A 12,689-nucleotide genomic window follows, 5' to 3' on the forward strand; every position below is an offset into this window, starting at 1 on the left:
AGAGGCCACCTCGTTATCCGTAAGACCAGCTCTACAATGAGTTTGGTGTGATGGACATAAGACAGCTCTACTCCTTGGAAATAATTTGCAGACTACACAAAAACCCCGAAAGCTTTCAACAAAGGAGCCACAGTCATAACACAACAAACAGAAACCTTCTTACAGTAGTACGAACGTGGCTATGAAGGCAATATATCAACGACACTTCAACCACCTAGCACCAAAACTCCACAATCTACTTCCTGCACAAATCAAGTCAATAGAAAACCCAAGACATAGAAAATTCAAAACTGCCGCTAAAAACTGGATTATTTCAACTGGAGGACATCATATAGGAAACATAATCTCAAACAATATGTGAGCTAACTTACCCAACGTATTTGCAGTTTGCACCCCACCCAGAATCTATTAACCTACTACTACTAAGTACTAACACCTACTCTAGTACATGGGTTTCCCATAGTTGAGTAGGTTAATTTCCAATAGAATTAAAAAACATATTTTTATAGACTCATTGTATTATATTCTAGATATTTTGTACTTTTTATGTTTCAATTGTTTGTTGCATTTTTTAAAGGAATCATTTATTATTATTATACTTTTGAATAACTATGACCACCAACTACACAAAAAATGAATAACTATGACCGTTGCAGGTCGTTACTCTGTATCTGAGACAAAGAGAAGCTGCTCTCCAATTTATGTTGTTTATTTTTTCTTCGCTGCTCTATTTAAGGTTATATTATTTTTCTATCATAATTTGTGATTTACCAGTGGCTTATGTATTGTTATTGTTCATTTTATGTTAGAAGCCTCTCGCTGATGACAGCTGTGATGACACAACAATGTAAGTCGACTGTGTATGTGCATGCTTGTTCTACCGTTAGTGGCCAGCCTAAGACCACTGAAACTCGTAACGCCTGACCTCTCTCTCTCTCTCTCTCTCTCCCTCAATGCACACCCCATAGATGTAGAAAAAAGGAGTTACCTCGGTTCCTGAGCCGGGTGTGCTGGCGCGGCGGGGCGGGGCGCGGAGGATGCGCGCCCTCTACGCCCGCCAGTATGTTGAGCGTGTGCTCGCGTGCGCGCAGCATGAGGCTGGCCGGATGCGTCCACTGGTTCAGCAGGCGTTTGGCGCGCGAACGCGGCAACAGTTGCAGCAAGCGCAGCTTGCGTCTCAGGCCTTCACCCGTGTCCGACAAATCTGCACAAATACATCAAATTCATTTACTGCATCAGAAAATTATAAAGTAGAAAAATATCACGTAAAATTTCTTAGAATCAATCGGCGTTACAGCAAAACTTTATTGGTTTGTGTGCTGGTAACAAGTAACAAATCCATCATACATTATACACCAATAAATAATACAAACTGTAAAATTAAGTATCTCTTAATAAAACAATTTGTTTTAAATGTGGCCCCCAATGTTTGTCGATGCCTGAAAAGTGCACCTACTTGAAAAGATACTGAATTATACTACTTATAGGTATTTAGAATATGTATTTTTTACATAAGTATTTTGTCGCTTGTTCTTTATCAATAACTCTAAAAGTTGAAATCTTTACAATTCTTTGATTTGTCTTTACTCTTATAAGTAAAGAATACTCAATTGTATTTGGAACTCGTTCCTCACTCACAGGCATTTGCCCATATGAGGAGCCTTCTTCACAATTTATATTGTATTATAATATTGTATTCTGTAATCGAAGAAGAAATAAAATCAATTTCAATTTCAATGAAGGGGCTAGAGTCGAAGAGATTCAAAATGGAATTGAAGAGGGAGCAGGTAAAGCATTGCTTCTATTCCATTTCCGAGTTCTACAATCACTTTGCCGGCACCAGAGAATCGACTTCAACTCTAACGATTCGTTAATTCGTTAAATTAGGAAACTTAATTTCAGTGAAAAATTGACAAATCGTTTTACCACTTTCACAGGATGAAATAAATAAACTAAAACTAAAAAAAATGCATCTTGCACAAAGTATCCGTGTTGCCAAATTGTTAAAAATTTTATTCTTCTTATGCATATCCATATGACTATGAAATCCATATGGGTTTGTTCAATTTGGCAGATCAATTTTAATAGTATAAACGATATTTTTTTCAATTTTTGTTACCAGTCACCAGCACTCAAACAAAAGACCTTAAAAGATGCATAGACTCGCTGATGCATGCAGCGCTAGTGTCGTACTTGGAATTGAAATCGGCCATTGAGGGGGCAGCCTATAAGATTATTACATACCAATGCCTTTGTAATCTATATAAATAAAAGCGAAATGGCACTGACTGACTGACTGACTCACTCACTCACTCACTCACTCGCATAACTAAAAATCTACCGGACCAAAACGTTCAAATTGGTAGGTATGTTCAGTTGGCCTTTAGAGGCGCACTAAGAAATCTTTTGGCAATATTTTACTCTAAGGGTTGTTTTTAAGGGTTTAAAGTTCGTCTTTTAGCATGTATATTCTTCTTCTCCCAATCTCTGTGTATCAATCTCCAATTGATATGTCCAAAGCTCCGCCAATTTATGTAGATGCATAACAATATGATTATTATCTATAGTTATTATATTACAAATTGCTTTTTCACATCATATACAGTTCTATAGTTATTTCCTAGTCTATATTATGTAAATTCATCTATAATTTTGCTGTATTGTAAGCTATTGTATATAAGTGTATAAGCCAGTATATACTGTAATCTACATAAATAAAGTACTCAATCAATCAATCTCTTAATTATAATTGAAATTTCCATATCATATGTTACTATAGAACTATAATCTAGATAGAGTACCTCTTCGAAACAGTTGTTAACTGGCAACTAAATTAATAATTTTGTCAGGTTGGCATTAAGTTGAGTTCACTTTGTTAGGTTGGCACCAAGTTGAAGATTTAAATGCATTTATCGCGGAAAAATTGATTGGGCACTGCTACTTCAATCCTGGGAAAATTATATTTCTAGCCGTCAGGCTCGCTTCGCTCGCCATATCCGTTTAGCCAGACGTTTAGTCTGGACCCCCGACTGGATTGTCCTAACATGATAAAAATGCTCAAATGAAAATTGCAGGCGAGCGAAGCGAGCTTGCTAATCTCATTCTTGGACGATCCAGTCGGGGGTCCAGGGGGCGGAGCCCACTGGCTAGACGGATATGGCGAGCAAAGCGAGCCTGACGGCTAGTCTATAATATAAGACATATATAGATATAATATCTCGTGCTAAAATACCCCAATGGCGGCCTTCAATTTCAAGTAAGAGCTATCATTGGGAAGGCATAGGCATTGTGGGTCTATATCTCTTCAAAGTCTTTGACTGAAACCATGGTTCTTTTGTCACCATATAAGTACAAATGATAAAAACTGAATATTTCTAGTTTTGAGAATATATTATATTTGTGATATGAATTTAATGTAATGTGAAGCAATAAAATTTAATTTGATTGACATTTGGCACAATTTGGCAACACGGATATTTTGTCCAAGTATCAGCTTATTTTATCAGACACTATTGTTAATCAAATACTTCCATTTTTAAAGTAGACCTCACTAAATAGGATCCCTTTTCTCGGAACCTCATAATATGATTAGAATCACACGGAAGCTTTGTGATCACTCACTGAAGGATGACTATTACTAATTACCGACTATCGATGAATAAAAATTCAAATGAAATGAGAGCGCACCTGCAATGATAGCCTTCATGACGTCGACCTGCAATTGCAGAACACTGGCCTGCACGTATTGCAGGAAGACGGCGAAGGGCAGCGTGCGATAGCCCAGGTAGGCCATGAACGAGGGAAAACCCTGAGGCAGGGGAAACGCCAGGCTCTCAATGGCCAAGTTGTAGCGCTCCATCACTGAAAACAGAATTACCCGTTTGCCCTCCTCCAACGCATTCCTGAAATCAATCATTATTACATTTGTTAAAGCTTGATTTTTCAAATATTAGACATTTATTTCTAATTGAATGTTCAATTACTCGAGATTTTAAAGAGTGATAATACAGTACTATGAATCTCAAATAGCATGGTCTTCTAACATGAATTGACAAATCATTTCAAATACTAAGTCCCGGTTGCACAAAAGCTTCTTAAATTTAAATCATGATAAAATGCCAAGAGAACCAATCAGAGGATTTTTTCACAGAATGCTCCTCTGATTGGTTTTTGTAACTACCAATCACGATTAGAATTTAACAGGCTTTTTGTGTAAAACGGATTTTGCTAGGAATGAATTCATTTGGTGCTTAGGCAGCGTTCAAACATTGGCTGACAAAACTGACCATTTGAAACACACATAAACAAAATGCTTCTGCCTGTCTTTTAAGACCAGCAACAATATAAAAACAATGTTACTTTTCGAACGACCACTCTTTGTGAACTGTTTTGAATGGAAAGAACTGAATTTTGCTGTTGAAAAGAACATTTGAATTTCCAACCTCAAAATTCTTCTGCAAGAAATTATTGGTTTTAATTAAGACTTTTAGAGGCTATTTCATTCTTAATTGTAATAAGGTATCTAATTGTAATAAACACAGGTTGTTTCCTTGCAGGTGGAATGATTTTGTAGTTTTCTGAACTTTGAATCTATGATATGAAAATACCAATAACGTTTTTGATTATTATTTTTTCAAGGAATTTTGGAATATTTCAAACCTTAATCGGTAACTGCTTGTTCTTGAAAAACATTATGAATGTAGTTCACATTCAAATCCCGCTCCGATTTAGTTTGTCTGTTGAACATTATGTTGAACCCTCCCTTAACATTGGTGAGGTGCTTTCAGACTTACGCTTGAACGTTTTTCAAACAAGGACTTTTCGGTGTTCGCGAACAGAGAGCACACAGAGCGTTTGCCACCTGCCACAATTCATTCACTGTTGGTTTGTCCGACCTACATTTTGATGTTTTGCACAGGGTATTGCCACGTTCGTTGCGCGTGCATACAAATAGTCGTCACCACATAAGCTGGGTTTTCAATCAAGACGAACAAGAGGTCGCCTTGATTACATCACCTGATCGCAAACGTTTGTGGGCGGCGTGTTTAGCTGACTACAGGTTCATTGTTTCTAAAGAAAACTGATCGACAGCGATCACACGATGTTGTACGTTCCAACGCTCCAGAGTGACTGAAACGGCATAGTGTAACATTCGTTCAACGGCAATACCCCCACCCGTCGCCGATTACTAGCGGTTCGAAAAAAGCGTTTCCTCTGCACCATCTTGTATACTTTAATGGTCTGATGTCACTACTCTGAGCTTCTCTTCACACTTAGCTAAGGAACGCTGAAATATGTCTTCAGAAGACGTAGTCGTCCTATCTTTCTTCAAATTCAAAAATTAATTTACTTCACACAGCATAATACATTATTAGAAAACATTGTAGGCCTAACCAGTTCATATATCATACACTACGCTGATGTGGGCGGGTTCAGATGCGTACGAAGCTTGGATTTAACATTGGGAGACAGCACGTATTTTAGTGTAGCGTAGCTGAATGTGAAGAGACCTTGAGTCTCTTGCTATATTACTTTCCAAATTCAAATTTTATTCCATCCAATTCACAGTATTTACAGATTATAAGCAAAAAAAAAAATGACAAGATCACACAGTTCAACAAGGTGAAAAAATAAGCCAACAATAAAATACATAATAATTTTGTCAAAAAATCATGACTTATTTGTGAAACTTACACGAGAGGAAATCCGCGCTCCACATGCTTTGTATCAATAGCCGCTGACCTGGTGACCAGCTGACAGAGGTGATGCGACGCCTCCAGCTGAGCGGCCGCATACCGGGTGGCCACTGCGTGCACCTGCATGCCAGAGTCCATGCCCGCCACACCACCTCGCTTCAACAGGTGCATGCTCACCTCGCGCAGGTTCTGTACAACACAACACATGCTCTCTCTAAATTAGGCTTTACATTAGTCAAGTTTACTTGAATTCAAGAGTTTTCAACGTTTGTGTTGAATGGGCGATTTTGAAAACTCAAAGTCGAGTCTTGAATTCAAGTTTTCATAACCTCAAAAGTATTATAACTATAAAGTAAAACCTCTGATTAATATTAAATCGTATATAGGCTACCGGAATCATATATCTTCTATAGAAGACAGAAATAATAGTATTTATTCATTTTAATTGAATTCAAGTTTTCCTAACATCAAAAGTATAACTATTAAGTAAAACATCTGATTAATATCATAGATAATCAACAGCATAAGTAGATATCCCATGGTATAGGACGTTTATGTCACAAATTCTTACTGTTATCTCAAGCCCATAGTTCATGTAATTCTTTCCCGTGAAGCTGTGTGACACTGGTAGTCTCTCATATTGTGCCGTTCATACACTCTCACCCCAACAAAAACAGTAAAATTCTACAATAATCAACAGTAATCGGCTTGAGATAACAGTAAAAGTTGCGACATAAACGCCCTATACCATGGTATATCTACTTACGCTATTGTTTCTCTATGTTAATATTAAATCTTATATACCGCAATCATATAATATATTCTATAGAAGACAGTGGTCTATTATTTATTCATTTTCAAAGGCAACTCTCTACGAGTATTTTAAGCCCATGTTATAATGAGGGGATGAATGATAATACCGCAGTGGTGGCAGGGCAGAGAATCGGCAATGCTATTCAATCTTTCTACACTGCCATTTTATGGGGTTCTAGTTCACCAATTTTCAAATCTATCAGCTGTTATCATTATAGATTGAACAACTTGATGTGTTATTTTGTTATATTGTTCAAGGAATATTGCTTGGCTTTGAATTGTAAAATAAATTATTCTTCCCACTGAATAACAATATTTAGATTCCAACTAGGAACTGAATTGTTGATTTTTAGATTGAGAACTTAAAACTCTTTTTGAGGTTAGCCTTTTGCCCAATGCCTTATGAATCGTAGAAGTTAGAAGAATAAGAATAATTTTTAATAATAAAAAAAAAGCATTATTGAACCATTTATTACTTAAATCTAATTATAATAAAAAATCGAAAACCTGAATTTACATATTATCTGAACCAGAATATTGTTTTTTAAAAGCAAAATGCATGATTTTGTTATGAGCCGATTGGAATATTTCAAATGCACCGCCATGAAGACCCCACATAATGACCGCTCCAAACAACAATAGTATCATGACGTGTATTTTATAGACCTTGGGAGAGGCGGGTGACGGTGGCACCATCTCTAAGTGAAATTGGTAAATTTCAAGCTCTATATTGCACATGTTATTCAAATATTGGAGATGTGTCATTCATATGACTATTTTTAAATCAGGTTTTATTCATGTTTCAGAGAAAAACAAACAAATACTCGTCACTTGTCCAATTACAACAGTTCAGTGAGCTCGTTTCTTATTTTTTATATATTTGTACTTTTCTTGTTATTTGATTTCATTTTTCATGATTGTTTGAATAAGCATATTTTTAATAAGAAGTCAGGTTATGATGACATTTCAAATGTAAACAAACATAAAGCATACGAAAAGTTTGAACTTTTGTACTATTTGAAGTTTACCAATTTTACTCATAGATTGAGCCACAATCACCCGCCTCTCCAATTTGCGTTTACTATAATAATTTCAGGTCATGTCAGAGGCTCTGAAATTGATCAGTTGCACCCTCAAAGCTCTTGACAACAAACCAGAGCCAGCCAGGTCACTCTATATTATATTTATTAATAATGCATTATTCAAACACACTCAAATATCTTCTCTACACTACACTATACCTCCGCATCATTGAATATGAAGCATGGATATTATAATATTTTATAGAAACTCTGACAATTTCAGTGAATTCTAACAAAATACATTTCACAGCATTGTATGTAAAATGTTGAATATTAATGTGAATATGAAGGTCGAGTGGTAGAGAGTACTAAAAAGTCCTTGCTCCGCCAGATGAAGTACTCAATTTCATTTGAAATATTGACTTCATTCAAGATAGTTTGGAGTGTGTGACTTACGACAGAAATGACATGCTCCTGCTTGCTGGCCGCTGATGACTCCACCTCGTAGAAGGGCAGCGGATCAGCTGATGCCGCCCCTTTTGACCTGCCACCCCCGCCACCACCCCAACCACCAGTGATCATGGCCATGTCGGTCAGACTGCCGGCCGAACCGCCAATCAGGGCGCCGCCAGGAGAGAGGGGCGTGCTGCATCGCGACAGTGCTTCTGGCTGCAACGACAGTACAAGATAATAGAGAGGTTTCAATATAGTACAAGATAATAGAGGCTGCAACGATAGAACAAGATAATACAAGATAATAGAGTGGCTGCAAAGACAGTACTATAGTGAGATCCACGTTATAATGACAGTATTTGATCAACTTTGGTTTTGCTATCCTTGTCTATCTTTCGACAAAGCCGGTGGTACTATCCTTTTGTAGGTCCACAACGGTGTCAATTATGTTTTTGACAGTGTAGAAATATGATTAATTAATGCAGAGAATCGGCATCGCTATTCTTCTGTCTTCATCCACTGTCATTATAACGTGGACCTCACTATAGATGATAAGTGGCTCCAACGATAACAAAAGATGATACAGAGGTTGCAATGTAAGAACAAGATAATAGAGCGTACAAGTTTTTTTTGCCGACATGTAGCACAATAATTATGTTATTTGAAAATATTATTTGTACCATGTATTTTTTGTTCAATAAACGATTTGATTTGAGAGAGGCTGCAAAGATAATAAGAGATAATAGAGAGCTCGCGACAATAATAAAAGATGATAGAGTGGCTGCAACAATAATACAGCCTAATAGAAATACTGCAACAATAATACAGCCTAATAGAAAGTCTGCAACAATAATAGAGCCTAATAGAAAGGCTGCAACGATAGAACAAGGTAATAGAGTGGCTGCAACGACAGTACTAAATAATAGAGGCTACAACGATAATACAAAATAATAGGAAAGCTGCAACGACATTACAAGGTGATAGAGAGGAGGCTGCAACAGTAATACAAGGTAACAGAGAGGCTCCAACGATAATAAAAGATAATGAAGATAAAAGAAATGGCTGCAACGTCAGTAGCCTACAAGATAATGGAGCGGTTACAACGGCAATACAACAAAATAGAGAGGCTGGAACAATAATACAAGATGAATACAGAGATTGCAACAATGCAATATAATGTCAAAAGAAAAGACAATAAAAGATAATGTCGAATGAAAGTTTTTCCATTGTTTTTATGATTATGGTTGTATGCAAACAGAAAGCGGTCAGGCGTTCCTTTTTTTACAATCCAAGTTACTTCTATTGAAAAACTAATGGCGGTCAAATAAAAGCTAGCAGATGTTTTAGGTGTATTTCTTAATTACGAAGATAGATTAAAGTACATAAAACAAGATACTATTAAAGAGCTATGGTAATATCTGTAATTTATTATCAAGTTAATAATCTTCTAAGCGTTCTCTCTTGTAATTAACTCCAATTTTGTGCATTTACTTTCAGAAAAAGCCGACTCGTTCTGTGTGCACCAGAACTATTGATATTTTAATATCAAAATCACTATCAATGTTTTAGTAGTAAGATATCGATAGGATCGATATTATTAAGAATAAAACTGAAAATAGACTTACAGCCTACTAGGAATAAAACTGAAATAACTCATAACCATAACCAACAAAACGAAAAACTACGGAAATTGAAATAATATAATACTGAAACTTGATATACCATTGATATTTTAATATCGATATACAAGATTACTGGCGCATTCAAAGTGAAATCTAGCCATATCATATTGTAGATATTTGATACGTACAATGTAGGTTTTGATAGTGTACAGTCGAAAATAAACGGTGGAGCGTTACTTCATTAGTTAGACGTAATTTTACCAAAGATGGAGAAAAAAGCGATGAACAGGGGAATAAGCGAGAGTTATATAATTTAAAATAAATGTGTAGGCTACCTAGATGGGAAAGTAGGTTGTAGCAAAACATGAAGTAGTGTAGAAGTGTTTTCAAAAGAAAAATCTGAAGTAGGCTAATCAGGAAAAAAACGTTAGAAGAGACAATTAGGTCTATCGTAATTTTACGAAAAGACTAAAAAAATATAATAATTAGCATAAGTTACACAACAATTTATCAAATTTGAATTAGCTTCGCCAATATAAAGCTTTGCGTGATTAAACTTGTTAGTAAGTAGAAAAGTCTTTTACTAAGGACACTTTTTGAAAATAATTTAGGAAAATTTATAAAGACGTAGTTAATACTAAACGGTTAAAAATTATAAGACCAAAAGTGCAAATGCAATTATAATTATATCATGTAAGTTTGAGCTTGGAAAAAATATGTTACGATAAAAAGCAAGGAGACGCTACAAAAACTATCAACCATTTTCTAGATCAAAATAGAAGTTTTCTCAGCCTAACAAATGACAATAAACCATCAGATATGAGAAAAAATGAATTACCTGTACTGAATAAAGTTTTAAAAAGACTCAAGTATCTAAAAAACTAATAATTAACAGCCCAAATTGAGTTGAAAAAATAGAAAACAAATCACTAGTGGTCAAGTGCATATTGCATCAAAAATAACAACTAAACTAAGTCCTGCCTGCAAACCTGCCAAGTGCAATCAGGAAAACAAGAGCTACTGCTATTGTAATCGCTGTAGGCCTAATTAATGGAAAAAATGGCAGTGGAATCAGTTGGCAAAACTGTGGATTGTATTGGCGCGTTTAATCGAAAAAAGAAGCCGTATTACCGGTTTTTTGGTTCATCAATTTTTATTACTTTTATATGTTATAATACATTTTGAATGGAGGTTTAGATCAAAAATCAATTATTACACAAATTTTAAAGCGATATTTATTATTAAAAACGTTAAAACTATAATGTACTCTTTTAATTAAACTCATCCAAGTTAAGTTACTATTGTTCAAATTTAATCGAACAATTATTAAGAAATTGCTCGGAACTAAACGAAATGTTGTTGGGTTTGTCACCCAAACTATGAAAATTCTAATATTACGTTCAAGTTGATAATAATAAATACGTATTTATTTAAAGAAATAGACAAGTTTGAACATATCCAGATATATTATATGTATTTAACGTACAGAATGACAGCTCAGTGTCTTATTTTAACTTGCACAAGTGAATAATGAAAAAAAAGAAAATTTCAGGTACATAGTTTTATATAAATGTCATCATGTTGCTTGAAATAACTGTGATTTTTCTGTGTCGAAAAATTATTATATGTATCAGTAATAGCAATTGAATTAGCATTGAAAAATATTCCCTAAGATACTTCAACTTTGTTTTGAAAACCTTTGCTGGCACAAAAGTCTAATCTTTCGGGAAATTTATTACTGGCGAGGTGTAGTTTCATATTATAGTACATGAATGAACACAAGAAACTGTCAAAAATGTCGAGTTGATACAATCAGATCGATCTCATGTTCACCAACGGTATTTTAACCACAGAGGCAAGCATTATGACATCGTTTCTATTTCTCCGCCCTTCAAAACTTTCCAAGTTTATTGTCAAGCACAACTCTCTGTAGAATAAATCTTCGGAGCACGCAGCACGGAATGAAGCACCGCATCGAATACTTGACGAAATTTTTTCCGCATTCCCTCCACCATTCATACATTCATAAATGACTCTCTCCCGGTTCCAGATCACCGACGCATATTCTAGATGGCTTCTCGCTGTGTAGAGACACATCAGTGTATTGGCATTTCGGAAATCCCTTGAAATCCACCTCATGATGCCAGGCTCCTTTTTAGCGTTGGCAACAACATTCTCCACATGTAAGGTGAACTATAACTTAGGATCACATTGAACTCCTAGGTCCTGGACACTAACGCTTCTGATTAGGTCCTCTTCAACCTTGTAGCTGGCTTCAAGTGGGACAGTTTTCCTGGTGATGAACACTGCTAATATTCTTTAAATGTTCATGAGTGGGAATAATGTTCATAAAGTGGGACAGTTTTCCTGGTGATGAACACTGCTAATATTCTTTAAATGTTCATGAGCATTGAATTTCATTTCATCACTTGATCAATATCTCGCTAAAAGAATTGTAGATCTTCACTTGCGTTTATATTTCAGAAGACTTTCAGATCATCTGTATACACGAGCGTTTCAAATTTTAGACAAGTTACTTTCTTAATCAACAAAAAATATGTATCGTATAATTTAGTACAGTAAAAAAGGATTAGAATAAAGGATTAGAATTGGATTATACACGTACGGGGTAGGAAATTCACGAATTCACGAATGACGTATTATAACGTCTGAACTACTGGACTGATTAACTTGCATTGTTGCATATAGATTCTTAGTTTACCGAGGATGGTTATAGGCCTATTTTAAATTCTTGAAGATTTCAGTAGGTCAAGTTTTCAGTTTGTCAAGTTATTAACTAGCAGTTCTGTGAACAGTAGACCTCGCTCATGAATAGCCTACAACTTTCAAACTAATGAGAATGGCCATTAATAAAGTACAGTATATTGTGAAGATTATCCATGTAATCTATTATTTTCTCCACTGAAAGTGCTTAAAGACATTGTTTCCAGGGACACCGGACTTATAAATGTCTCTCAAGGAGGTACCTTCATATCGTCCCCATATTACAATATTACAAATTTTCTAACAATTAATTATAAGAAAATCGGTCAACTGACAGAAAAATGGAATATGCAGTAGGC

General features: G+C 35.5%; 1 protein-coding gene across 1 annotated transcript in view; it reads right to left on the bottom strand.

Annotated features, from left to right (window-relative positions):
* Window positions 1-854: 854 nt before the first annotated feature.
* LOC111046379 (protein pigeon) overlaps window positions 855-12,689 on the bottom strand; it is a 44,284-nt gene continuing 32,449 nt past the window's right edge. The window contains exons 9-12 of the mRNA XM_039422136.1: window positions 7,988-8,200; window positions 5,695-5,885; window positions 3,688-3,902; window positions 855-1,204 (exon numbers count right to left, since the gene is read on the bottom strand). Coding sequence (XP_039278070.1) covers window positions 951-1,204; window positions 3,688-3,902; window positions 5,695-5,885; window positions 7,988-8,200 — 873 coding nt within the window. The 3' untranslated portion in view covers window positions 855-950. The remainder of the gene's footprint in view (window positions 1,205-3,687; window positions 3,903-5,694; window positions 5,886-7,987; window positions 8,201-12,689) is intronic.

This window comes from Nilaparvata lugens, chromosome 2 (assembly GCF_014356525.2).
Source record: "Nilaparvata lugens isolate BPH chromosome 2, ASM1435652v1, whole genome shotgun sequence".
Lineage (NCBI taxonomy): Eukaryota > Metazoa > Arthropoda > Insecta > Hemiptera > Delphacidae > Nilaparvata > Nilaparvata lugens.